Source organism: Astatotilapia calliptera, chromosome 22 (genome assembly GCF_900246225.1).
Source record: "Astatotilapia calliptera chromosome 22, fAstCal1.2, whole genome shotgun sequence".
Taxonomy (NCBI): Eukaryota; Metazoa; Chordata; class Actinopteri; order Cichliformes; family Cichlidae; genus Astatotilapia; species Astatotilapia calliptera.
In genome coordinates, this window is record NC_039322.1 from 30,708,844 (window position 1) to 30,735,290 (window position 26,447).

At 42.7% G+C, this 26,447-nt stretch overlaps 1 protein-coding gene across 17 annotated transcripts in view; it reads left to right on the forward strand.

Annotated features, from left to right (window-relative positions):
- The window catches only part of LOC113014908 (triple functional domain protein), a 94,285-nt gene that overhangs the window by 57,678 nt on the left and 10,160 nt on the right, over window positions 1-26,447 (forward strand). For 7 of the 17 annotated variants that reach the window (XM_026156732.1, XM_026156733.1, XM_026156727.1 and 4 more), the window contains 39 exons: window positions 5,053-5,184; window positions 5,295-5,525; window positions 6,195-6,317; window positions 7,622-7,813; window positions 8,250-8,419; window positions 10,505-10,679; window positions 11,545-11,740; window positions 12,228-12,394; window positions 12,518-12,637; window positions 12,732-12,923; window positions 13,001-13,150; window positions 13,258-13,372; window positions 14,691-14,806; window positions 14,889-15,011; window positions 15,105-15,299; window positions 15,383-15,501; window positions 16,175-16,241; window positions 16,398-16,507; window positions 16,615-16,684; window positions 17,126-17,215; window positions 17,299-17,391; window positions 17,486-17,597; window positions 17,709-17,899; window positions 18,036-18,137; window positions 19,224-19,253; window positions 19,774-19,916; window positions 20,024-20,123; window positions 20,238-20,481; window positions 21,070-21,192; window positions 21,400-21,593; window positions 21,677-21,847; window positions 24,224-24,319; window positions 25,149-25,297; window positions 25,411-25,477; window positions 25,579-25,682; window positions 25,785-25,854; window positions 25,950-26,039; window positions 26,122-26,214; window positions 26,363-26,413. In XM_026156732.1, the coding sequence (XP_026012517.1) occupies window positions 5,053-5,184; window positions 5,295-5,525; window positions 6,195-6,317; window positions 7,622-7,813; window positions 8,250-8,419; window positions 10,505-10,679; window positions 11,545-11,740; window positions 12,228-12,394; window positions 12,518-12,637; window positions 12,732-12,923; window positions 13,001-13,150; window positions 13,258-13,372; window positions 14,691-14,806; window positions 14,889-15,011; window positions 15,105-15,299; window positions 15,383-15,501; window positions 16,175-16,241; window positions 16,398-16,507; window positions 16,615-16,684; window positions 17,126-17,215; window positions 17,299-17,391; window positions 17,486-17,597; window positions 17,709-17,899; window positions 18,036-18,137; window positions 19,224-19,253; window positions 19,774-19,916; window positions 20,024-20,123; window positions 20,238-20,481; window positions 21,070-21,192; window positions 21,400-21,593; window positions 21,677-21,847; window positions 24,224-24,319; window positions 25,149-25,297; window positions 25,411-25,477; window positions 25,579-25,682; window positions 25,785-25,854; window positions 25,950-26,039; window positions 26,122-26,214; window positions 26,363-26,413 (5,076 nt within the window). Of the gene's footprint in view, window positions 1-435; window positions 487-1,061; window positions 1,309-1,430; window positions 1,497-3,636; window positions 3,737-5,052; window positions 5,185-5,294; window positions 5,526-6,194; window positions 6,318-7,621; window positions 7,814-8,249; window positions 8,420-10,504; window positions 10,680-11,544; window positions 11,741-12,227; window positions 12,395-12,517; window positions 12,638-12,731; window positions 12,924-13,000; window positions 13,151-13,257; window positions 13,373-14,690; window positions 14,807-14,888; window positions 15,012-15,104; window positions 15,300-15,382; window positions 15,502-16,174; window positions 16,242-16,397; window positions 16,508-16,614; window positions 16,685-17,125; window positions 17,216-17,298; window positions 17,392-17,485; window positions 17,598-17,708; window positions 17,900-18,035; window positions 18,138-19,223; window positions 19,254-19,773; window positions 19,917-20,023; window positions 20,124-20,237; window positions 20,482-21,069; window positions 21,193-21,399; window positions 21,594-21,676; window positions 21,848-24,223; window positions 24,320-25,148; window positions 25,298-25,410; window positions 25,478-25,578; window positions 25,683-25,784; window positions 25,855-25,949; window positions 26,040-26,121; window positions 26,215-26,362; window positions 26,414-26,447 lie in introns of all 17 variants that reach the window. The other 10 variants (XM_026156735.1, XM_026156722.1, XM_026156730.1 and 7 more) reach the window with 6 other exon arrangements.

The following is a 26,447-nucleotide window of genomic DNA, read 5'->3' on the forward strand; positions in this document are numbered from 1 at the left end:
TTGTTTTATGGTGCATTGTTAGTGTTGTGTACTTTAACCTCCTTGGACCTGGTGTCCACATATGTGGACATCACATTTTGGGTTGTCTCGACCAAAATACTAAATTTTGCTCTACAAGGACATTATACTGCCACTGTTCTATCGAAATTTAAAACAAATGCCCTCGTATGTGGATCTCACTCCTCTCAGAAACAAGAGAAGTAAAAAAAATTCAGATAATTCTTTGTTTTTACATCAGGTCCCAATCAGCCCAAATAGCAAAGAGAAATTAAAAATGGCATGAAAGAGTTCAGGTCATAGGAGGTTAAAGCTCATGACAATAGAAATTAGCTTAGGTTATACATTTTACAGTAATGTCATGTTATAGACTTCTCTCTTCATAAAAAATGTCCAAATATAATTGTATCCTTTCAATATTTATTTCTTACATTGCAGACGATAACGTGGCGCTCGCATGCAGTGATAATGGCTGTTCTGATAGTGGTGGTAAGTGTTACCTGCTCACTAGTACAGCTGTTGGTATACTGCCTCATGAATAAGCTGCATTTTTGATAAACTGCTATGCAACTGCAAGTTATGTATGTGACATTGACTAATATTAGAGAGTGACGTTAACCTGTTAGCTTGGGTTCCTAATGGTAAAATGAACTGGGTGGCATGTTACAGCCAAAGAAACACACTGTTGGCCTAGTTCAGTGCTCAGTAGTCTATACAACAGATAACACTTGATCATGTACACTCACTCTATAGTGAGCTCTTTTATTACAGCAAGAACTAGACTCACAACACATGAAAAAAGGACATCTCAGAGATTTGTGGTTTTATCACCACGACCCAGATTCTAAATTAAAAACTGTTACATTTGTCCAGTGCATGTTTACACAAATGGCACCTTTGAATGGTTGTGCTGCATTGTTTTAATTATCTTAACTAAAAGAAGAGTAATTTCATTTCTAGGATGACATAGTGACACTTGGAGAAGTTAAGATTGCTCCTTTGCACGTTGTTGTTGCATCTTTGTTTTTTGTCATATTTGTCAACAATACTGTTTGTGTTTGAAGTTTTTTGTGACTCCAGATGGCTAATATTTGACATAGCAGCTACTCCGTGTCCCCCAGAGAAATGAAAAAGGAGGAGGCAGTGAGATGGATGAAGGTCAGGTTTTTTACAGAGTCATTCAGTACAAAAACACAGTGAATTAGGAAGATGTGGCACATGAATGTTTCTGTTTTTCAGGTGGAAGTTCTGAGCATTTCTCCTCTCAAAAGAGACCGGAGCCCACCAGTGAAGAGAGTTCAGATGTAGATGGTGAGTTTAAGCTTTTGTCTGAAATGTAGTGACACTGTTGTATGTATTCTACTCAAATTCTATTCCAGTACAATCTGCTTTGTACAATAACAGCTACCATTGTTTGTGTGTTTCTGTTTTAGAAGAGAGCAAGGAAGCAAGACTGGCTTTGAGGAAAAGGGGAAAAACCAAAGTGGCCAAAGCAAAGGGTGAGATGTTTTAAGCTTTAAATGTATTTAAAATTTTCTGTTTGCAGTATATGAATCAGGTTGTAGACATGACTTTATTTCCTTATAGTTTTGTCCTCTGTGGCAGAATATATGCCTACACAAACACAAAATTCTTGATAATATTGATCCAGAATTATTTTGTTGGTAATTAGAAAAATTATTGAAAATGTTTAAGTATTGCTTTACAGTAAGTTGAAGAGGAGAATTCAGAGGGGGTGGAGATGGGTGTCAGGGGTGATGTGTTATAAAAGGAAAGCAGCAAGAGGGAAAAGAAAGGTTTACAAAATGGTAGTGAGGAAAGCTATGACGATTTTCATTGGGAATGACCAGGATGGACAGGATTAGAAATGACTACATCATAGGGACAGCTCAGGTCAGAGGTTTGGAGACAAAGAGAGACAAGGCTGAGATGGTTTGGACATGTGCAGAGGAGGCTGCCAAGGGATGTTGATGATGGAGCTGCCAGGCAGGACGAGAAGAGGAAGACCTCAGAGGAGGTTCATGGATGTGAAGGAGGACAGGCAGAAGGTTGGTGTGACAGAGGAGGATGCTGGTATAGGAGGAGGTTGAGGAGATGATCCGCTGTGATGACCCCTAAAGAGTTCAGCTGAAAGAATGATTGCTTCACTTTTATTGTTACATTTATGATTTGTTAGGCTACCTATTCTGGTGAGTGACTAGTTTAACCTGCTGTGTTGCGTGAGTTCACACTTTGCAAGAACAGCACTACAAAACACATGGCAGGGTTCTGCAGGTCATTTCACAAGTCTGGAATTAAAAAAAAAAATGCAGGCTGAAAATGTCTTGTTATATTATCATAGAAAATACCTGTTTAAGGTCCTATGATTTACCAATTAAAGACAACTACTTTATCTCAATGTTATTTTTTTTTACAATGCGTATTTTAGTTTCCACCAATTACACACACAGATGTTGTGTTTTAAAATCAAAATTTGTAAAGTGAACTAGATTGACAGTATGGACCATCAGTTTCAGTGAGAGGTTTGTGAAAAGACAGCAAGAAACGGCAAGTACAAGCAACAAAGCTCATCGAGTAGACTACATTAGGCTTCAAACTTTCCTTTTTGCTAAAGCATATATTTCAGGCTGGACCAGGTGACCCTGAATCCTCCCTTAGTTATGCTGCAGTCTGTTTTAATATCTTCATATTTGCCTAATACTATACTTTTATCTTTTGAAAAATCAGCTTCTGTTTCCAGTACGCTTTTCAATAATCATTAGTGAACAGATGCTCACAATGCCACCCCTTTCATGCGACCATGCAGGTTAAGCTTTTTGTGACCACTTATCCAGATCGCCACTTTCAGGTTAAGTGAATCCAGATTATGGAAAGATAGCCTTGATGTGTTGAATGTGCTTTGTAGTACAGGCCTTATGACTAATGATAGACAAAACTTAATTCTGCTCTTTGGTATTGTATCTGTGCGCCAGTCGCAAAACTGTGACAGTTTGTCAAATAAAACGCATAAATTCAGATAAAATGAAAAGATCATGTCAATCAGTTATGTTTGGTTCTGAATCATGATCTAGGTAATTTGTTACATTGTCAAGGATATTAGCAATTGTATTTCATAATAAAAAAAAAAAAATGTGATGTCAGTTAACTAGATTAGAACTACTACCAACAGCACAGGTTTTTTTTATTACTAGTACATCAGAAATATTTGCCTTATTTAAAACAATAGCAAATTATTAAAGTCTGACAGTTTTTTTGTTTTTTTACAAGAATATTGTTATGATGAATGATTTTAACAGGACTAATAACTAGTTAGCATCTTATTTTAAAAGGCTAGATGCAACATGTACCTTTGAAAACAAAATGTATAAAAGTAAATTGGCTGCTGTTTCACTCCGTAGGTATATTACTCAATAACTGATCTCATGTTTCTGTGAACTCAAAATACTTAATTTAAAAGTGCTTACTACATATCTTGGGTACAAAATGTAGTAAATTGTTGAACCTACAGTTTGGTTTGGCATTTTCTGTAAATATACACAAGCAGAACCCCATTTCAAAATCAAAACAAAAACAAAAAAACTACGGTTACATACATGTTGTAAAGTTAACAGTCCATGTTGTCTTTTGTGTTATTTGTAGAGATCCCCCGTGCGAAGGTCAAGAGGCCATGGAGTGAAGCAGAGAAGACGGCAGTGCAAAGACGGCTGGGAATTATGTAGGAAGCAGGAAGGTCATACTGGTACAGTTGTAGCCATCCTAAGCTTTACTGATTTTTCTTTTTGGCAGAAGTCAAAACAAACTGATCAAAGTTATTGATCACTATTTTAGTTGTAAGTCATTAGACTTAATAGTTGTCTTCATTGTTATAATAGCAATTATTATTCCTCTGGAAGGATGTTACATTGTGAAATAAACTGAATTTGCTCTTGTTGCAGCATTGTGGGAATTTCCTTGGTAATTATTAATAAAATCTACAGCGGTATTTGAAATGTAATACTACCTTTTGTTATGTAGGGTTGTCTTGATAGATTATCAGAACTTTTTAGTTATTCTATTTATGTATAAAGTTGAGACTGTTTAACTTTAACATTATTTGGTTGCACTAAAATAGAAAATGTCAAGGAGTAAATGCAAACAGAAAAAAACATATAGACAGAAACGAACACAAAAGCACCCCCTGGTGGAAAATCACCTGAATAGCACTCAATGACAAGGTCCTCATTCTGATAGTAGAATGAGTTTTTTTTTTACTTGAGTGTTTTAAGATTTTGAGGTGATTTTTGGTGTTAGAGAGCCACCCAGTGTTCAAAAATGGCAAAGGTTTGTCTGCAAGTGTAGCAGAAATGGTGGTCCTCACTTTGATAGTACACTTACCCGGTCCTCAGTCGTTATGCAAGACAGGAATGTGTGTGTGTGTGTGTGTGTGTGTGTGTGTGTGTGTGTGTGTGTGTGTGTGTGTGTGTGTCTGCTGGTATTTTTGCCCGAGCTCATTAGTCTGGCCACTATGGAATGATTCATGGCCTTAAAAAGTACACAAGCAGAATAACAGCCAGGGAACATGGGCGGTGCGACTTTTCCGACCTGGAATGCTGCCGTCATCAGACCAGCCTTTCATGTTTGTAAGATGAAATAGAAAAGGGCATTTTGTTCCCAGAGGTTTTTCCACTCCACACATACATGAAGAGAACAAAGACTTAAAACAAGCTTCTCTTCTGTATGTGATTCCAATTATGATGTGAGAGGTGTTTAAAAGGCAAATCATTAAGATGGAGATATTTCCCAGAGGTCAATCTTAATGATTGTTATGTTTTCACCCATCACTCCTACAGGGGGGTACAGGAAGCTTCTAGGAAGTCACCACAGGCCAATGAACAGCAGGTTCAGCTATAGATAATTCTTCTAATAGATCTCATGGGCAAAAGATGATTTCTGCAGGTTTACACCCAGGCGATGTCTTTCTATGCTCTGCTGTTTCTGACCCCTGGGAAGAGCGCACAGATGTACTGTATAAACCACCAGTGTGTCATGTGAACTATGCTTCTCCTCTCGCTGCAGTACATGAGTAATGTGGACTCCTGGTGTAAGGCATGTGGCGAGGTGGACTTGCCTTCTGAGTTACAAGACCTCGAAGATGCCATCCACCATCACCAAGGCCTGTACGAGCACATCACAGCTGCTTACTCGGAGGCAAGTTCACACACACGATGGAGTTAGTCTGCTGTCCAGAGGGCAGAATTAGCTTTAGTGGCATTTATCTTTCCGATTCACATAGAGTTCAAAACATTTTCTAACCTCAGGTGAGTCAAGATGGCAAAACTCTGCTGGACAAGCTGCAGCGACCTTTGACCCCAGGCAGTGCCGATTCACTGACGGCAACGGCAAACTACTCTAAGGCGGTGCACCACGTCCTGGACATCATCCACGAGGTGCTGCATCACCAGAGACAGCTGGAAAACATCTGGCAGCACCGTAAAGTGCGTCTGCACCAGCGCCTGCAGCTCTGCGTGTTTCAGCAGGACGTCCAGCAGGTACGCACACGTTTCCAGTTTACTGCGTGTATTTTTGTTTATACCTTCATGCATGCGCGCATTTGTTCGAGCACACTGCAATTCCAAGGACCGAGCTTAATTGCCAGGGTTAGACATTAATTTGAAAATAGCAGGCTAGGCTTATGGCTAGATGAATACTACACTTAATAGAGGGTTTGATTGCAACCGCAGGCATGTTTCCTATCGACATGTCCTTGAGTTATTTGCTGGGACGATGCACGTTCAGTCCTCACATGTCGCTGTGGATAGGAGCACTGGATGAAGGCCTGAAATAAAAAGGCTTTCTGCAGAATAAAAGCTTGCATACTGTAATCAAATGGTCCCAACATGACAATACCGCTGCACACTGTCCAAAAATCATAGGCATTCCTCAGTGTGTTGACATGGCAACTATTGCTATGGCAACTGAATTGGGTCATATGGCCATGCAGATGCTGTTCATCCTAAGAAGGACAAAGTGCACAGAGGGGAGTGTGCAAAGAAAGACTCCGTGCTGTGGCTCCTGTTAACCGCGCTCATGGTTATTTCTGCCATTCCTTTGCACTCATGTACAGGTTTCATCATTAACACTTGTGGCAGTAATACCACGTCAGAGCGCCCCCTTGTGGTGTTATACGTTTCACAGTGGGTAATGTGGTCTTTGCACAGGTTTTGGACTGGATAGAAAACCATGGCGAGGCCTTCCTCAGCAAACACACAGGGGTGGGAAAGTCTCTCCACCGAGCCAGAGCTCTCCAGAAACGCCATGAAGACTTTGAGGAAGTGGCACAGGTAGCTTGATTCCTGGCCTTTTGTCAGGTTTAAACCAGTGCACCAGTCACTGCATTGCTGGTGTTTGTATTGTTTCTGTGTGCTGTTTTTCTTCTTCTTTTGCCACTGTAATGTTTTCTACTCTGTTGTGTCTCCATGTTATTATATTAATTTACAATCTTTGGGCATTTCACTATTAGTGAAAGACACTCTGACTCATTGGGGGAAAAAATGGAAAAAAAAGTAAAGGTGCAGTGAGGGTTAGCAAATCTCGGCTATGCTAAAGCTTATTAGCTTTAATTTGTTAATGTAAAATATTAGCTATTCAAGCTAGCAGAGATACTTTAGTTTTTGTTTATAAAGACTTAGTTTCTAGGTTTTATTGTTTGACATTGTTGGTTTTATTAGTTTCAGTGTTAGCTTAACTCTATTTTCTAAATAGTTTTTTATGAACAGTATTTGTCCCAAGTAAAAGTTAACGCATTCCCAGCATTTTGTGAAGGTGTTTGGCCAAGGTCAGGTTCTTGCCTTGATTTTAGTTGATTAAAATAATTTTACAAACTAGATAAGCTCTTAGTAGGTTTTTAACAATTTCACCCAAAGTAATGTGTAGACACCTGCTGCACACACAGACTTGCATCTGCATGTGCAGCTGTTTGCAGTAAAAATGTCTTAATGCCAGCTTACCCCGTGACTCTTCAGTTTGGGTTATACTGCCATATATGGTTGAGATGTTGTATTAACTGTACTGGTTTTTTATTTTTATTTTTTTATCTGTTTATATAAACACTAAGAAGTGGTGTGCACCTGCTACATCTGTGTTCCTACTCTTTGCTTGCATATATTTATCTAACACCTTCAGTTACTGCATACTATATTTATACAGCAAGCATGTAAAATATTACTTGCATATACTTAAAAATACTATGTTTTGCATTTGTTACAGCTGTAATCCTTTTATATTTCCACACTAGTAGTGTAGAATACTCCGACAGCCTCATTAACTTTAACCAAAAAATATCAACAACTTGTTGACGTCCCACCGTAACACAGCCATTTGTTTCCGTTTGCTTCTGCACCTTTCTTTGTATATCCCCTTCACCCGCTGTCTGTATGTTTCCTTTCACTACCTATTTCTGTGAAGCTCTGCTGTCACTGATTTAATCAGTATACACGTCTTCATATCCTGTTTTTTATTTTTGTCTCTGCCTGTACGATCTCTCTCTCTCTCTCTCTCTCTGCCCATCTTCGAACTGCATTGCGCTTGTTTTACACTGCCTTCTTCAGCTAATCCGTCTCCCCCTTTACCTCCGGCCTCGGTGTAGAATACGTACACCAATGCAGACAAGCTGCTGGAGGCGGCCGAGCAGCTGGCCCAGACAGGAGAGTGCGACCCAGAGGAGATCTACCAGGCCGCCCACCAGCTCGAAGACAGGATCCAAGACTTTGTTCGCCGCGTGGAGCAGCGCAAAGTCCTGCTGGACATGTCTGTCGCCTTCCACACGCACGTCAAAGAGGTGGGCAGGAGGGATGACATAACGTTGAAGTGGATGGTGGGCTGCGTGTGTGTGTGGTTGAGAGCTTTCACAGGGCTCTCTGAGCAAGAGGGAAATAATTACCAGGTGAAATGTTTATATTTTGTGTTTAATGGACTTAGTCAGAGCGCAATTAACGTTGTTCAAACTGGTGAGAGGACTCGGTCAGTAACTATACTGTCCTCCCTTTAGGTTCTGATAATCGCCATTTGTAATACAGAAAAAGGTGATTAATGTATGCCGGATCCTGTCCTGTGGTCAGGGTGAGAACACGAGTGTTAACAAAAAAGAGGTGTCACACAGGCTCATGTATATGCAGTGTATGAGACTTACCAGAAACCCAGTGGATAAACCATTAGACTAGTTTACCTGCAATCAAACTGAATAAGATTTCTAAAAAATCTGACCCTTCTTCTAGTTGTGGACATGGCTGGAGGAGCTCCAGAAGGAGCTGCTGGACGACGTTTATGCCGAGTCTGTGGAGGCCGTCCAGGATCTGATCAAGCGCTTCGGCCAGCAGCAGCAGACCACGCTGCAGGTCACCGTCAACGTCATCAAGGAGGGAGAGGACCTCATCCAGCAGCTCAGGTAGTGCAAATGAGATTGTATTTCGAGTATGGACTCTCAAAACAAAGATGTTCTGATGCAAAAGTAATGCAATCCAACCGATCCTTAAAATCCGTTCAGCTACTAGTAACAGATAATGGTGCACATGTTCTGCCCACGTATATGCAGGGATATTAAAACGTGTCAAGACAAGGAGGGAAGAAAAAACTCATGTCTCCTTATGTAATAGTACTCTTCCCGTGTCTCTCTCAGTTGTAGTTTTGGCAGGTTAATTTAACCGGGGATGAGTTTGGAATTCAAATTTGTGGCGAAAGCGCAAAATATTCAATATGTGTCATTTTGAAGACGTTAATGGCAGTGCGTGAAAAGCGACAAAGCTGAGAGGCAAGGAGGAGGTGTTGGAGAAGAGGATTCAGTTGACCCTCATTATCCAGCTTTATTTTTATGCAGAGGACGTTCCAGTCCCCCCCCCCCCCCCCCCAGTTTTTTCCTCTTTCTTTCTCTCTTTGCTCGCTCTCCACGGTGTATTGGCTCCACGGTGAAGTCTTACATAACACTGCTTTTAAAAATGCGTGTCCAATGGTGTGACACTCTCCCCAGGAGGCAACTGTAACTCCACACACCTTCTGCTAATGAGTGTGCGCAGGACTAGGAGTGCACCCGCTGCACAGATTAACCAATGCGATCGGCCAATCAGAACACACCTGACCTCCGATTCTTTGCTTGCTCATATTTAGCCTCCCCAAAACTGTTGTTTGCATGTTTGTGCACCATACGTGTATCTGTGAGACTGATGAGTCAGAATGTGTATGAGCTGCTTCATTTTCTCTCTCTCTTCTCAAACAAAAATATATGCATCTTTGCAGACCCCGTTGCCCACGCGACATGTGCGCTTCGGAGCGATTTAGGCCGTTTTAATTCTTTATAAATTTGAACGATTGGCATCTGGTTGAGAGTGAGAGCTGTGAAAGGCTGGGACTGGGTCCACAGTTGCCACTAATTTGTATTTATTAATTAATTCATTCACCTCTTGTAATAAATACGTATTCATTATTATTTTTTCTAGCTCTAAAATCCCTGAAAATATGCAATAGTCCTTCTCTTTAAAAAGAGATGAGGAGCTTCTGTAATTTTGTGGAACCAGCTCCCAGTTTGGGATCGGGACACAGATGCTGTCTGTGCTTTTCAGGTGACACTAACCCCCCCAAGTTACACTGTAATAGTTCTAGGCTGCTGGGGGCTTCCCATGATCCAGTTTCACTCTCAATGTGTTCAGACACCTCTAATCTCTCTTTTGTCCCGTCTCCCTCCCCCCACTCTCAACCAGTCACGGCTCTGATTGTGGTTTTGGTTCTGCCGGATTTTTCTTCCTGTTAAACGGGAGTTTTTCCTTTCCACTGTTGCCAAGTGCTTGCTCACAGAGGGTCGTCTGATTTGTTTATTCAATTTAATATTCGCATTAACACTTCTGTGCAGGTTTAATGTTTTGTCTTACTTTATGAAGATCCCAGCTTGATGGCTTAAATGCACGACTTCAGTTTTCCTTTGTGGTGAAACAGTATGTTGCTATTTTGGCTCCAGTGCTGTGTTATGGACTAGAAATCTTTCTCATTAAGTAATGAAATCCATTTAAGATTGCTGACAGGCTGCAGGATTTCAAACACTCAATATATTGTCACAAAAATGAAGGACAGAGGGAGTCTGTCACGATGCTGGGTGCTCCTATTAAACATGCCCACAGTTTTAATATGTGCATTGAATATGTAATTCCTCAAATACAGCGTCTCAGTTTCTTCTGCTCTGTGTGGTGTAAGTGAGCGGACATCCCAAATATTGTCCCCTTACAAACATAACTGGCACAGAAGTCTCACTCGGGAGTCATTCAACCCTCCTGTTTAAGAGGGACAGCCAATCAGAAGAAGGAAAACATAAAGGGGCAGCTGCTTGTGATTTGGCTGAACCAAATCCTGATATAAGACAGTATATCGGCACAATGGCTCTCCCTGTTGTGCTGCGGTGTCCCTTTAAAGCTGCTCTGCGTCCCTTGTTTTTATGGTCAGCACTTCATCACATGGTTTAATAGCCGTTTGTGCATTTGTGTTGCAGGGACTCCGCCATCTCCAGCAACAAGACGCCCCACAACAGCTCCATCAACCACATCGAGAGCGTCCTCCAGCAGCTGGATGAAGCCCAGGCACAGATGGAGGAGCTCTTCCAGGAGAGGAAGATCAAACTGGAGCTCTTCCTGCAGCTCCGCATCTTTGAGAGGGATGCCATTGATGTGAGTCCTCATAGGTGGATTTGTTTCCACAGGAAGCTGTTTATACGAAAGAAACTCTCAGTTCAGCCTCACTCACTGCACTTTTAGCTGTAAATGGTTCAGCTACAACTGATCAGTGTCACTTCTCTCTCATCAGACATTTGAATACCTCCCCTGTACCCTAAATTACAAATTATTGACTATTCTAATGATCGTTAGAATAGTTTGTGTATTTTTTCCAAGGTTAGACTACCTTTGCTAACTGCTGATGCAAACCCAGTCATTTTATTTGAGAAGCAAGGTCTGAAATGTGACACAAACTGCTCCGTTCATAAAAGAGCGTCAGTGCTTACTCCTAGTAGGCTTTCAAGAGGTAAACATTCAAAGAAAGGGGAGGAAATTAGGACATCAAACACTGTCAAGACGGGTGGAGGAGAATTGAACTGTTCTCAGTGACAGCCCAGTTATCTGCCATTATAAGAATGTTTAAACAGTCTTAAGCAAACTGTAGAGACCTGATGTCCACAAAGAAGGAATGCAGAAGCACTAGAAACCGTTTTTTGTAGCTAAGCAACAATAATCCCTCGATAGCTCTGAAAATGAGGTCACGGGTGCTTCAAGTACAAAGACGGTTGCGTGTGGACACAGAATCGAACAGCCTGTGCTTCTGTATAATGTATAAGTGAAAATGTGCTGTTCACACGTTTAAATGCAAAAGTATTTTTCATTTAGAATTAATGATATTGGAAGAATAATGCGTGTAATTTGTATGAAAAACATCTACCCACGCAGCATTGTGCCTTAGTGCAGCAATCTCACAGACTCGTGACTCACTAAAGCTACTCTATACTACGCTTCCTTTAAATTCAATCTCTTCCCTCCTCAGATCATCTCTGACCTGGAGTCGTGGAACGAGGAGCTGACAGGTCAGATGAATGACTTTGACACGGAGGACCTGACGCTGGCCGAGCAGAGGCTCCAGCACCACGCTGACAAGGCCTTGACCATGAACAACCTCACCTTCGATGTGATCCACCAGGGCCAGGAGCTGCTGCAGTATGTCAACGAAGTCCAGGCCTCCGGTGAGTCCGCTCCTCAGACTCCATTATTTTTTTTAGACATTTTCTTATTACCAGTTCTTCATCTGCCCTTAAGTGCTGTAAAGTAAACCTGTGGAGGTGTTTGACTGTCGCCCGGTGGCCTCCCTCAGACCTCTGTCATCTTCCATCTGAGGGTGTAGTCAGGATGTAGCTCATGTTGGCTGCTGCTGCACAGATTTCTGTGTTGGCTACCTTAGTTTTAATATTGATGCTGTGTAGGTGTCGCGGGTCAGATTCAGTCAGCGTTTGTGATGAGAGGCACCCACTCACTAACCATAATAACTCACCTGTGATCTCACATGCTAATAGGTGCTCTGTAAAACGGCACAAGGAATGGTTGCGCCATGCCACGTGTATTAAACATGAGTTTGAATTGATGCACACGTGACTGATAATTAAGACTGTCGGGAAAGTTATTTGACTTGCTCCTCCACACCAAGTCTTATACGGTTACGCGTCTTCCATCCAGGTGTGGAGCTGCTGTGCGATCGGGATGTGGACATGGCCACGCGGGTTCAGGACTTGCTGGAGTTTCTTCATGAAAAGCAGCAAGAGCTCGATTTAGCAGCTGAGCAGCACCGCAGACACCTGGAGCAGTGTGTCCAGCTGAGACACCTGCAGGCAGAAGTCAAGCAGGTAAAATGCCTGGTCACATACCTGCAGCAAGGCACCATCTGCAGGTTAAACAGGTTCAAACGCCAGAATACCAAGAAATCTGCAAGTTCTGTGAGGAAAAAGCTCTCTCTGTCTCTCTTACAGGTTCTGGGTTGGATTCGTAATGGCGAGTCGATGCTAAACGCTGGTCTGATAACAGCCAGCTCCCTGCAGGAAGCTGAGCAGCTGCAGAGGGAACACGAACAATTTCAGCATGCTATTGAGGTAACAGAGTTTGTGTTATCCCATCAGCCCGTTTGAAGCTAGATTTCTCCTCTTCTTTGACTAACTGTAATCCTGATCTTTCCCCTTTCTGCAGAAAACACACCAGAGTGCCCTGCAGGTTCAGCAGAAAGCGGAGGCTCTGCTTCAGGCCAACCACTACGACATGGACCTGATCAGAGACTGTGCCGAGAGCGTGGCTTCACACTGGCAACAGCTCATGCTGAAGATGGAGGACCGACTCAAGCTTGTCAATGCCTCTGTCGCCTTCTACAAGACCTCTGAACAGGTATGAGAGAAGAGTTAGCTTTACCATCTCCTCGACAGTCCACACAAACACAACTGACTGCACGTTTCTCTCAACAGGTGTGCAGCGTGTTGGAGAGCTTGGAGCAAGAGTACAAGAGAGAGGAGGACTGGTGTGGAGGAGCTGACAAACTGGGACCCAACTGTGAAACAGACCACGTCACCCCCATGATCAGCAAGCACCTGGAGCAGAAGGAGGCCTTCCTAAAAGTAACACACACACTCCCACACACACAGAGTATGAGTCAGAATCAGAGCGGAGCAAAGCTTTAACTCACACTTCTGATCTTACTGTGCGTGTTTTACGTTTTAATTAGGCATGCACGCTGGCAAGGAGAAATGCGGATGTCTTCCTCAAGTACATGCACAGGAACAGTGTTAACATGCCCGGGATGCTGAGCCACGTCAAAGCACCAGAACAGCAGGTCAAAAGTGAGTATAAGAAGACACGTTTAACATCATGCAGACTTTCTAATCAACAGCCTCGTTAGCCCTCGTTTTGATAAAGTCCAGCAAAAGTTTGTTTTACCTTTCATTTGAATTCACATTGACACATATTTAATAGCGCTGCGTAAGACATGAGATGCACACCAACTGTGCGCTCACTTCTCGCATTGACACTAAAAGAAAATGAATGTTTCCCCTGCAGTTGAAGTGGAGGCACTAAAACACCATAAACAGACAAATTTGAACTAACAGAGATTTAAACTGTGTGCTCGTTTGAGCCGTTGATGCATCGTGGGAGGTTGCTGCAGAGACGTTGTACTTATTTGATTTGATTCCAGAGGCTGAACCTTACCTCTGCTTCTACACTGAGCACTGAGATCACTGGAGCCAGTTCACAGTTGAGCAGCTGTACTAGATTCACTTTAGGGGTAAAAGTACTAAATAAAAGCAACTAAATACAAGAACACCACTGTGATGTTGTAGTAGGATGGCACTGTTGCAACAAGTCACAGAGCGATGTCGCCGAGCGCATAATCGTCACGAGCTCTCTGCTGACAAAAACAGTGCTGCGCAGCTCCTGTAGATGTGACGCTGTAATAGGATGGCACCGTGGTGGGAAGATTCTACAGTTTATGTTTAATGTTCGGTTCTGCTGCCTGCACCTTTGTTGATATTGTTACATGTGAATTATTTAATGTTATAGTAACTGTGAATAATTCACTCGTGCAGTCAGTCATCTGTCTGAAGACGGACCTCCTTCAGATTTTTCCACCATTGTTTTAAAAAAAATAATTCTGTCAGTGGCAGAAAATAATCTGTTACATGGCTGCTGGTTCAGTCTGTGTTTGTTCCTTCATATTAGAATTAAGAAAAGTTCAGGATTAAGAACAGTAAACAAACAGAAACAGTTTAATTCACTCTAGAAACGAACTGAAACTAAACCGAATTGAAAAAAAATATTAAAAAGTATTCAAATGAAAAAACATCTAAGAAAATATAGGAACTCAAACATGATGGAGTCAAACACTCTGAAAGACTCCGATAACCGATAAATGATCAAAACCACTGGCTCCTAACGTTTGAAGTAGGAGCACAGTGTAAGTAAAGATTACTTACAAACATGTTTGGAACACCGCCGGTGGTGCTGGGAAAACCTGACCCTGCAGCAGAGCTGTGGTGACGAACACTGAGCCAAATCATAGCGAGGGGAGTTTGAGCAAAATGGTTCTTACACTTTGCACTGTGGCTGCAGGAAGGTTCTTACCTTTTGGCTTAAATCTCTTTCTCCCTGTTTTGCGTGTAGACATCCTTAATGAGCTACTGCAAAGAGAGAACCGCGTTCTCCACTTCTGGACGATGAAGAAACGCAGGCTGGATCAATGCCAGCAGTACGTGGTGTTTGAACGGAGCGCCAAACAGGTACGCAAAGCGCACGCTGCAATTTTACAGCGACACATCTACACACTCTACTTATGACAAACATCCTCTGTGTGTTTTTAAGGCTCTGGAGTGGATTCACGACACCGGGGAGTTTTACCTGTCCACACACACATCCACAGGCTCGAGTATCCATCACACGCAGGAGCTGCTGAAGGAACATGAGGAATTCCACATCACAGCCAAGGTTGGGCTCGCGAACGTGCGCACAGAAACCTTGTGTTGATCTTTGCATGCATGTGCGTCAGGACCACATTGGCTCTGTTTCTCTCCTTCTTAGCAAACTAAGGAGCGCGTTAAGCTGCTGATCCAGCTGGCCGATGGTTTCTGCGAGAAAGGCCACAGTCATGCAGGGGAGATCAAAAAATGGGTGACAGCTGTGGACAAGCGCTATCGAGACTTTTCGCTGCGCATGGACAAGTACCGCTGCAGTCTTGAGAAAGCTCTGGGCATCTCCTCCGACTCCAACAAGGCGGTGAGTGCTCAGGTTTTTTGCTAGGCAGCTGCTCGCTCTGTACCCCGAAACCTAAACTTTCACTTTGCTTCTCTCCGTGTCAGAGCAAGGATCTCCAGTTGGACATCATCCCAGCCACGGCTCCAGGGTCAGAGGTCAAGCTGAGGGATGCTGCCGCCCATGAGCTGAATGAGGAGAAACGCAAATCTGCACGCAGAAAGGAGTATGTTACCACCTCCTGCTTTATAATATCAGAAAAACAGAAAAATTAATAGATGAAGAATAATTCTTATTTAGCAAATTGGCAAGTGCTCCAGGTTATACCTGAAGAATTGTTTAGCTAGTAGTTAAAAGCTCCTCGTGTGAACCGTCTTTGTTGTACGTCAGCAACATTTTTTCCCACTTGTTGAAAAATGTTTTATTACTGCAAAGCACTCAGAGTTAACAGACTATGAGCAGGTTACCTGCCAGTGTCCCTGTCCACAGCAGTGTCAGCACTGAACCTGGTCAATAGCTGGAAGAGGAGCTCAGTGTAAATGTATATACATAATGAACCTGCTTGATTTACGCTCCTCCGTCCGGCCTCCTCTCTGCTGTGCCAGCACAAAAACTGCAGACTGAACCATCGAGCTGTGGCTCAGAACAAAGGAGTGGACGGACACAGTCCAGGAAAAAGCGCCTGCATCATTTTTATATGAGCGGCACAAATCACAAGCATGATTTCCGTCATTCATGGCTTGCTTTATGACCACGTCTTATGGCCCATAAGTCATCGTTCATTAATGTAAATGGTTGAAGTCGACAGGCTGAAAGGGAGCTGCTGATTTATCACCGCGTGAACAAGGATGATATGAAAATTGCTAATTTGTGTCGCTGTGTGTTTTGTGTGTGTTCAGGTTCATCATGGCAGAGCTGATTCAGACAGAGAAAGCCTACGTGCGAGACCTGCGGGAGTGCATGGATGTAAGTTCAACTTGTCAACCCACCACTGTTAACCTGCTTAGTGCAGAGTTGTGCAACAACTTTTCAACTAAATTTAAAAATCTTTCAGAATCCTACTATGAAAAATAAAACCATTATTATTCATATAGTTATGATCTCCTCTTTCCTCCATTGCAGACCTACCTGTGGGAGATGACCAGTGGAGTGGAGGAGATTCCTCCAGGGATCCTCAACAAGGAGCACATCATCTTTGGAAACATGCAAGACCTTTATGAATTCCACCATAAGTAAGAAACGTGTCCTCCTTCCACTATTTTTCATTTTTAGAGAAAGCTCTAATCATTTCTTCTGGTATCTCATGGTTCTGTCTCTCTTTCTTTTTTCTTTCAATCAGCATCTTCCTCAAAGAGTTGGAGAAATATGAGCAGCTACCAGAGGATGTTGGGCATTGCTTCGTCACATGGGTATGTATTATTGTGTCTTACAGAGAAATGTATTTTGTACTGTGTACGTGTGCATTTAGATTTCTAAGTAATGCATATGAGCTTTTTTCTACTCCTGGCTCAGTATGATGTCATGTCAGGAACATAGCTCTGGCTGTTAGCACAGAAGCCCCACCCACCTGCTCTTCTAACCTTTTGTTTACAAGGAGTAGCCAATCAAAAGAAGGCTGGCTTAAAGCAAAAAGCAAAAGGCTTGTTTCAGAAAGAGAAACATAAATTAAGGTTATTTTGAACAGTGGCTCTGCAGACATATTCCCAGCAGTGTCCACAAATTTAAAAAATGGAGCTGGAAATGAGCATCAATGGTCCCTTTAATATTTCTGGAAGTAAGAAAAATGGTTCATAAGCTGAGATCTGATGGGTATTAATTTTTCATTGTCATCTGTTTCTTTCTTGGTCAAGGCTGATAAGTTCCAGATGTATGTGAACTACTGTAAGAACAAGCCGGACTCCACCCAGCTCATACTGGAGCATGCTGGCAACTACTTTGATGTGAGTACCACCTTTGATCACTGAGATGAGACTGAATGTCAGTCACGTACAGTCACCTCACTGTTCTCCTCTGTTAATGGCAGGAAATTCAACAGAGGCACCGACTGGCCAACTCCATCTCATCCTATCTGATCAAGCCAGTGCAGAGAATCACCAAGTATCAGCTCCTGCTGAAGGTAAGCCACCACAGCGAAAAAAACAACAAGATGCTTGTATTGAGCATCTCCATGGTTCCTGTTGTCATGGTTTCTGTGCCCGCGTCCTGTTTAGGAGTTGTTGACGTGCTGCGAAGAAGGTAAAGGAGAGATCAAGGACGGCCTGGAGGTGATGCTCAGTGTTCCCAAGAAAGCCAACGATGCCATGCACCTCTCAATGCTGGAAGGTCAGACATTGATCACGTATTTGTACTATTAGCTATAATTTCACAGCAAACCTCTGTGTGTTTATTCTTTAATGATTTTTCATCAAGTCATCCTCTGGCCTTTTTCTCTAGGTTTTGATGAAAACATCGAGTCGCAGGGTGAGCTCATTCTCCAGGATTCATTCCAGGTCTGGGATCCAAAGACTCTGATCCGAAAGGGACGAGAGCGCCACCTCTTCCTCTTTGAGATGTCTCTTGTTTTCAGCAAGGAGGTCAAAGACTCAAATGGCCGGAGCAAATACATCTATAAGAGCAAACTCTTTGTAAGTACACGATGATGAAGTCAGGAGCATTTTTGTGATTATGGAAACCTCAGAACTTTACACAGTTACAAAAATTTAAATCATTTGACAGTCGCAAAGTAAAGTTGACGTTTTCTCATATTACTCTTCCTTGCAGACATCAGAGTTAGGGGTGACTGAACACGTTGAAGGAGACCCCTGTAAGTTTGCTCTATGGGTGGGACGCACCCCGACCTCTGACAACAAGATTGTACTCAAGGTAAAACACTCCTCCTCCTCCTCCTCCTCCTTGCTTCGCAGACTCCTCCTCTTGGGTTGGACCAATATAGCTTCCTGAAGCAAATCTGATGAGTAATTTGGTCTCAATAAAGTCCAAATACTAGCATTGAAAATACGTGAATCTTCCATGTGAGTGTGCTGAAAGCATAAATATTGGTCTAACCCAGTTTCCTCTCCACATTCAGACCTTTTCTATTCTTCTTCTTATCTCTACTGTCCTCTCTTCTGTCCCGTTTAAATGCATGAGCAGCTTCAGGGTGGCTGAGAAGCTTTCTGTAGTCACTCTTCTGTCTCCTCCTTCCTTCTCGTCTTCCAGCCTGGTTAGATTTCTGCTTTTGTTCCATCTGTTAACAAAACACGGCACACATGTGTATATCTGGGGCTGTGTTTTCTGTGGATGTTTGTATCTCTAATTCTCTATGTGGGCCGACATGCTTCCACCAACGCTGGTGATGCTGATTCAGCCCCTGAACGCCCACAATCGCCCAGCCTGACTCGCTGCTGCTTTATCAAAGCAGCGACTTAGCTATCCTTCTCTACCACAAAATATATATTTTAATAATGATTTACAGCCACTGTTGAAGTTTTTAATTAATTTTTCTAAATATCGTATCACCCATGTAAGACTTCTTCCTGCTGAGTAGTGTCACAGATGGATTAAAACTTGTCAGCTGTTGGACCAGCATGAAGCCAGAGTCCTAGCACGTTCAGTACTGAGCATTTCAACATAAATACACACCGACTCCCAGACTAACCACTGAGAAGCAGTCATGTGTTATGTGTATTGTAAATTAGGTGTGTCTTGTTACTAACCACACACACACACACACACACACACACACACACACACACACACACACACACACACACACACACACACACACACACACACACTATCCATTACTATTCACTAGGCATTTTATTGGCCTTCATTATACTGTCAAACCAAAATGTCAGTGTTGTGCACTTCTATCATTTCAAATCATTCTGTCAGCTTGTAAAATGTCCTGTACACCTTCTAAAAGCAAACCAGTGAAATTCCCTTTTTTATATTTTAAATTCAAAGCTAAGTCAGGGATCCAAACATGGAGCCATGGTGAGTACAAACAATCCCACAACACAGCCCTCAACCATTTTTCAAAAGTCTTAAAGTTAGCTTAGTGTAATGGGTTAAAGCAGCATATTTGAGCTTTAGCATCAAGCCGCTGTAACCTTAGCAATATCACATCTTCAGACCTGAAAGGTACAAAATAATCAATAACGGTGATTCCCAAATGAGGGTAGTAAAGTAAACCTAAACACTGACTGTTCACTGTTCATGTTTGTATGACTAATACATTAAGTAACATCCACTTTAACTCAGATTATTCAGATGGTGGGTGGTGTTGAGGAAGTGGTTCTTCATCTCTGAGAGCTGTTGCAGTGGCTGTACAAAATAAATGTAGGGAAGCCACTGTGTTAGGCATTTACAGGCAGAGAGAACCTGAGTAAAATGTATATGTGAAATAAAGGCTTTGTAACGTATTAAGAGATCAGATATGTGTGAATCAAGAATTCAAATTGAGGATTTTTTGACAAGCTTTGCCTTCTTGACAATGATTGACTGCCGATAACAGGCATCCAGCATTGAGAACAAGCAAGACTGGATCAAACACATCAGAGAGGTGATCCAAGAGCGCACCATTCACCTGAGAGGAGCACTTAAAGAACCCATTCATATTCCCAAAACAGCCACCACCAAACACCACAAGGGACGAAGGTAAACACAGCTCTAAATGGGGATTAATCTATGAACAGGAAGTTTATCTCACTGTTTTTATACAAGAAGGGAAGAAACCTTTTATTGATCGTGTGTGCTCCCGCTAGGGATGGAGAGGACCTGGACAGTCAGGGTGAAGGCAGCAGCCAACCAGACACCATCTCTCTGGCATCACGCACCTCTCAGAACACACTGGACAGCGACAAGGTGAGAACACACACACAGAGCTCAGAAATGATGCCCAGACCTTCTGCAATTATGAGCTTTAAAAACAAATGTCATCTGGAGCAAAGGTCTCAGTGATGGTCTCGTCTTCCACAGCTCTCCGGCGGCTGTGAGCTGACTGTGGTCATACACGACTTTATGGCCAGCAACAGCAACGAGCTGACGGTGCGGCGGGGTCAGACTGTGGAGGTCCTGGAGCGCTGTCACGACAAACCAGACTGGTGCCTGGTCAGGACCACAGACCGCTCTCCTGCCCAGGAGGGCCTGGTGCCCTGCTCTATGCTCTGCATCGCCCATTCCAGGTCCTCCATGGAGATGGAAGGCATCTTCAATCACAAAGGTACAAAAATGTAACCTAATTTGCTTCACTGGCAAAAAGTCACTGATATGATGAAGTGTAGAAAATCCAAGCTTGCATCCATGTTGCCATGGAAACACTCATATTTCTGAAGGCACCGTTAATGCTGAATAACTATATACTGTTTTGGGGACAGATGCTGCTATCTAGCTTGTGCTGATGATTATGATGATGATTTCAGAGAAGAACTGTCTTATTAACCATGCACTGCACATATTACACACATTGGCTCTGCAGTAAAGGGTCTGGGACGCAGGCTGGTTAGCAGCTGAAATCCTGGCCTTTTCTTAGCATTTCACTTAGAAAGCTGCAACATTTGGTCTCCTCAGTGTCCAGATGTTTTTGGAACATATTGCTGGCATCATATTCAAAATCAGATGATGTTCTTCCACTAAAATGAATTTTCTCGGCCTTCACATTCTGATTTGCCATCTACAAAAATTAATAATATTTAAAAAATATGCTTTAACTTTACAGATGACTGTATTGTTTCTTGTCTTTTTTGAGTACAGCTGTTGTTTTTGGTCTCATTTCTGGAATTGGCATCACAGGGCTTGTTTTCACTTACAGCTCTGTATTTCACAGACACACTGTCAGTGTGCAGCAATGACTCCATCATGCCAGGTTCCTCTGCTACGCTGCAGCCCGGTCACGGCATCGGCTCCCACACCTCCCCGGGGCCTAAACGACCAGGTGAGATCGCCAACCTTTATTTGAAAGGCTTTGAAAAAAATCTGTTTAAAAAAAAAAGTACAAAGTATTTTAAATTTCAAACTGAGGAACAAAGTGATGAAGCTGTCAACTGTAGTTGTAGATAAAATCCAGAGTTTTTAACTGTTCGCTGCAGTTCCGGTGAATTAACTTTAACCTGTACTTTGTGCGTGTGTTTTGGTTTCTTAGGTAACACGCTACGGAAGTGGCTGACCAGCCCGGTGCGACGGCTAAGCAGCGGTAAGGCAGATGGCCACGTGAAGAAGCTGGCCCACAAGCACAAGAAGAGCCGTGAGGTGAGGAAGAGCGGAGAGATGACGATAGGCTCTCAGAAAGACTCGGACGACAGTGCTGCTACGCCTCAGGATGAAACTTTGGAGGAGGTGGGTGGATGCAGAACGCTTGACACTCCTCAAACCTGTTACAAGAGAGTTAAATGGTGCTTTGTCGTCCTCGTGTTTTGCAGAGGGTTCGTAACGAGGGCCTATCGAGCGGTACGCTGTCCAAGTCCAGTTCTTCGGGAATGCAGAGCTGCGGAGAGGAGGAGGGCGAGGAGGGTGCAGACTCAGTACCTCTGCCTCCACCTATGGCCATCCAGCAGCATAGCTTGCTGCAGCCAGACTCACAGGATGACAAGGTGAGGAGAGTTGGGGCGTTACAGCGGGGGACCGGGGACCAGATGTAATCAGCTCACATCATTCTTTAAGATTGTAGGTCAAGAAAGGGCATGAAGAATCGTGTTGTGAGGCTTGCTTTTTAGGATTGTGTTGATCTGGAAATTGCCAGCGTGCTTTGTGTTCTGAACTTCTGGTAGACAAACGGAGTCACACAGATTTTGTCTTCAGTATTTATAAGTGTTAGAAAGTGTTAAATTTACTATCCACAAAAATCTACCCCATTCAAAATTGGCTTGTTTTGCTCAAAATGATGAGATGCATATCTGAAGTCATCTCTAGCTGCCTGCAGTGTTTTCTTTCAATAGAAGTGTGTCCTAAAGGTTTTTTAAATACATTTATTTGTGATCTAGTAAGTATTCATTTTAAATCTGCAACCGAATCAAACCCACATTTGGTCGCTTGCCGAGGCCGGGGGTTGGTGTAAGAGGTGGTGTAACATCTGCAGTCATTGGTTTCTGGAAAACACTTTCACTCATTTAAGTTTCTCCCACTTTTTCCCAAATAGGACCATTTCCTGACACGGTTTAAGTGACCCTTAGTTTCAGTTGTGCATAGCATTTTATCTTGGCGTGTTGCATCATATTCTCCCCTCTCTTCTAAAACAGAAAGCAATGCAAAGTCTCACGCAGCCCACGTTTCCTCCTCGACTCAAGTGGAGACTCCTCTGACACTAATTTCTGTTTCTCTTTTTTTGTTTTGTTTCCTGGTTGTATTGTTTGCTGTTTTCCATGCTGTAGCATTACCTTGATTTATGTCCTGTCTTTGCTTTGTCTCAGTTTCCATACCTCTCCATCTGAAGTGTCCCGCTCTTCCCCTTCTGTCTCTTCCCTCGGTCACTTCTTCAGTTCTCTATCGTTTTCCCCCTTACTCTTCAACTCAAAATTGTATTTTCTAAAACCTGAAACATGAAGATAGAAGCTTTTTTCTTTTTCCTTTTTTTGAAATCCACATTTCTCTGTCCCTCTGCCTAACTTTTGTATTTTTTGCAAACTCTTAAACATTCCTGGATTTCTCTACTTAAGATTTCCCCCTTTTTCTTCTTCTTCGTCTATGTTTTTTAAGCTTTACATGTTTTGACTTCTGCCTCGTTTCTTTGATCACACCTCTGGAGCAGAGAGGTGTCTGGCGGATGAGTAAGGGCTTTAAAGCAAAATGTACATAAGGAGAGGATGCATGTAGCTCCTAACTCTGTTTTCGTTAGTCTGTAAGCATAGCGCAAGACTGCAGCTTTTTTCTGCATGTTTGTCAGTTATAGGCTGGGATTGACCATAAAATTAGTGGATCTAAATCTGAAAATAAAGCGGTAAGATCCCCCAGCAGCCCCGCTGGATAATCTAACGAAGAGGCCACAATGAGGTGAAAATTCATAAGCACCCCTTCTTCCTCTCCCCCAACTCCTCACCACCCACTCCGTCCCCCGCCTGCTCGTCCTCATCTCCTTTTACCCTCTGTGCGTTAACCTCATTAACCATGCGAGTAATTGGCATCTCTAAATGCTGGCGAGGCCAGAAGGGCACACAGCATCACCCAGAAAACCTAATTGGGGAATGTCTTGAAGCACAGCACAGCAAGGGTGAGAGTCTCCTGAACTATATATATATATATATATCTATATATGCATACTTACATATTACCTCTTTCATTCTAGCTCTGTTAGCATTCTTTTTTTTATTCCAAAGGCCGCTCATCACCATCTGAGAAAGCAACACAAACATCTTTCACTCACACATCACCATTTTTTTGACCTTCTGCCCATCACTATTTCAAAGACTTCTATTTTTCTTCTCTTATCTTCATTTCAGTCACCCTACTTTCAGCCTCATGTTTTGTTTTTTTTACCTTTTCATTGGCCGCTTTATGAAGTTCATATACGTTTTGACTTTCTTTAACCTAGAGTTATAAAAACCCCGCCCCCTGTCCTGGGGGTTTCACTGATGGGAGCATATCGTGGATGAATCTCTTCAGATTGCAACATTTAACAAACATTTTCACTAAGTCATTGTTCGCATCAACAACTAAAATCCACTTAAATGCCACCACCAAAAGATAATTGAATCTTGTCTTCAAGTTATTCTCAATGAAAACTCCAGCATGGCTTTTAACTGTAAGCTCTTACAACTTACTTTAGGATTACGTTAGAAACAGACTTATTTCTGTTTCAGAAAGGATGGAAATTACTCCTAAAGTGTGATGAGGCTTGATTCAGTTCTGAAAAGTTTAGTGGTTCCTTTTTTCCCTAAAGAGAGTTATTACTTCAAAATTTAGACTGTCGACTTGCATGGCTTTTCTCACGCTTGTTGGTTTTCCTTCCTCTCATCTCTCTGCTTTTTGCCTAGACCTCTTCTCGTCTGTCGGTCCGCCCGTCCAGTTCAGAAACGCCCAGTGCCGCTGAGCTGGTGAGCGCCATCGAGGAGCTAGTCAAAAGCAAGATGGTAGGAAATATCAAATACTCACACCAACCAGGCCCAGTTTATCAGAAGATACCACAGACTGTATATAAAAGATGGACGTAGCAACCATGCTATTGCCAAATCCTTATTTTGACTGCCATCATGTGAATTTTCGGAGCCTGGAGTGAACATATTAAGACGAGAGGGTGGAGTGCTAAGCTAATACTAAGATAATGCTAGCAAGCTTAAATTGGCAAGTTGCTGAGTTTCACTCAGTAAAGCTGAAGTATAAACTTCTTGAACAAAGGTTGCATTGTTTGTCCAAAATTTGATTAAAATGTTCAAAAATACACCAACATTAAGAAAACAAAAGAAAGGAAACATGGTTTTGAGGTCCAGTTGAGTGACTCTGAGTAAAAGTGGTGAGGACAGATAGCTAGCAGCTATAGCTATAGCCCACGTTAGCATAGCTGTCACTGAAAGTGTCCACATGCCCTAAACTTTAAAGAACAAAATCTAATTAGGTGAGTTTAAAAACAACAGTCCAGTGTTTACGAAGAGCGAAAGTAGCTTTAGAAACCATCTAGCAATCAAGTAAGTATGATGAAAATGAGTCTGCCTCAAGTGGCCATCAGAGGAACTGCAGGTTTTGGCATTAGACTTTTCCTTTGTTTTCCAGCTCCAGAAGTTTCTGCTTGATTCAATCGCATTAATTCTTTGTTAGCTTCATATCAGCTAAATTAAATATATTTTTCTGCATTTTCTGTTTATTAAGCTTAGTTGTGTCCATTTCAGAGTCATTAGGATTAAGAGACTTTATATAAAGGAAAGAAGGATTTCTTCTTGTGAACAAACTGCTTTTGTTGTGCAGGCTCTGGAGGACAGACCCAGCTCTCTGTCTGTAGAACAAGGAGACAGCAGCTCTCCCTCTTTCAACCCCTCTGACAACTCCCTCCTCTCCTCTTCCTCCCCCATTGAAGAAATGGACGAACGCAGGGCCAGCATCCTCAAAAAAAGACAGTAAGTCTACTGCGATCTCACGCAACAGTAGACTAATGTTTAGGGAGCTCTAACGCTGCTTTTATAGCTCTCATTTTAAGTCTGCCATCTGTGGTTCTCCTCTCTTGCTCTAGTTTCATTCTGCTGGAGTTGGTGGAGACGGAGAGAGATTACGTCAGAGACCTCGGCCTGGTGGTGGAGGTAAGTTTAGTGAAACATTTTCTATGTGATGGATCTTAAAATGAGTTCTGCGAGCTTTGGCGACTTCCTGTTGTGAATCCTTCGTGTGTTTCCATCACAAGGGCTACATGAGCAGAATGAAGGAGGAGGGTGTCCCTGATGATATGAAGGGAAAAGACAAAATTGTGTTTGGCAACATCCATCAGATCTACGACTGGCACAAAGAGTATGTAGGGGAATGCACACACACACACAGACGTGTGGAGACTGTAGAGTTTTCCCTGTCCAGAATCGGCGCTTCAGTAACTTCTGTTTCTGTGTCGCTCAGTTTCTTCCTCAGGGAGTTGGAGAAGTGTTTGGAGGACCCTGACAGACTGGGACCACTCTTTCTCAAACAGGTTGGTCTGCAGGGAATTTCCAGCTCCTGCCTTCTTTGTAATTGCTTCCACACATCTGATCAAAGTGTAATTGTGTGTGTGCTTTATCTATCCAGGAACGGAGACTAAACATGTACGTAGTGTACTGTCAGAACAAGCCCAAGTCAGAGCACATCGTGTCCGAGTATATTGACACCTACTTTGAGGTTAGACTCTGGTATTTTGGCAGCTTTAGGTTCAAGTGTAACTCATTATGCAGCTGTTAAAGAGACACATTTGATTTTGTAGGACCTGAAGCAGCGGCTGGGACACAGACTGCAGATCACAGACCTGCTCATCAAGCCAGTCCAGAGGATCATGAAGTACCAGCTGCTGCTCAAGGTTAGGCTGTTTCTATGCAGTAGAGGGCGCCAGAGCCCCAGCTGCTGCTTACATACCCTTTATATTTTGCACTGTATCCAAATGCCCCTCGCTGTTACACGTAATGTACAAAGCTATTATTTTACTTGTGTTTGTTTGTGCATTTTAGGATTTCCTGAAGCACTCTAAAAAGGCTGGGCTCGAGTCTCCGGATTTGGAAGTGAGATCCAAATAAAAAACCCCAAAAAGAAAAC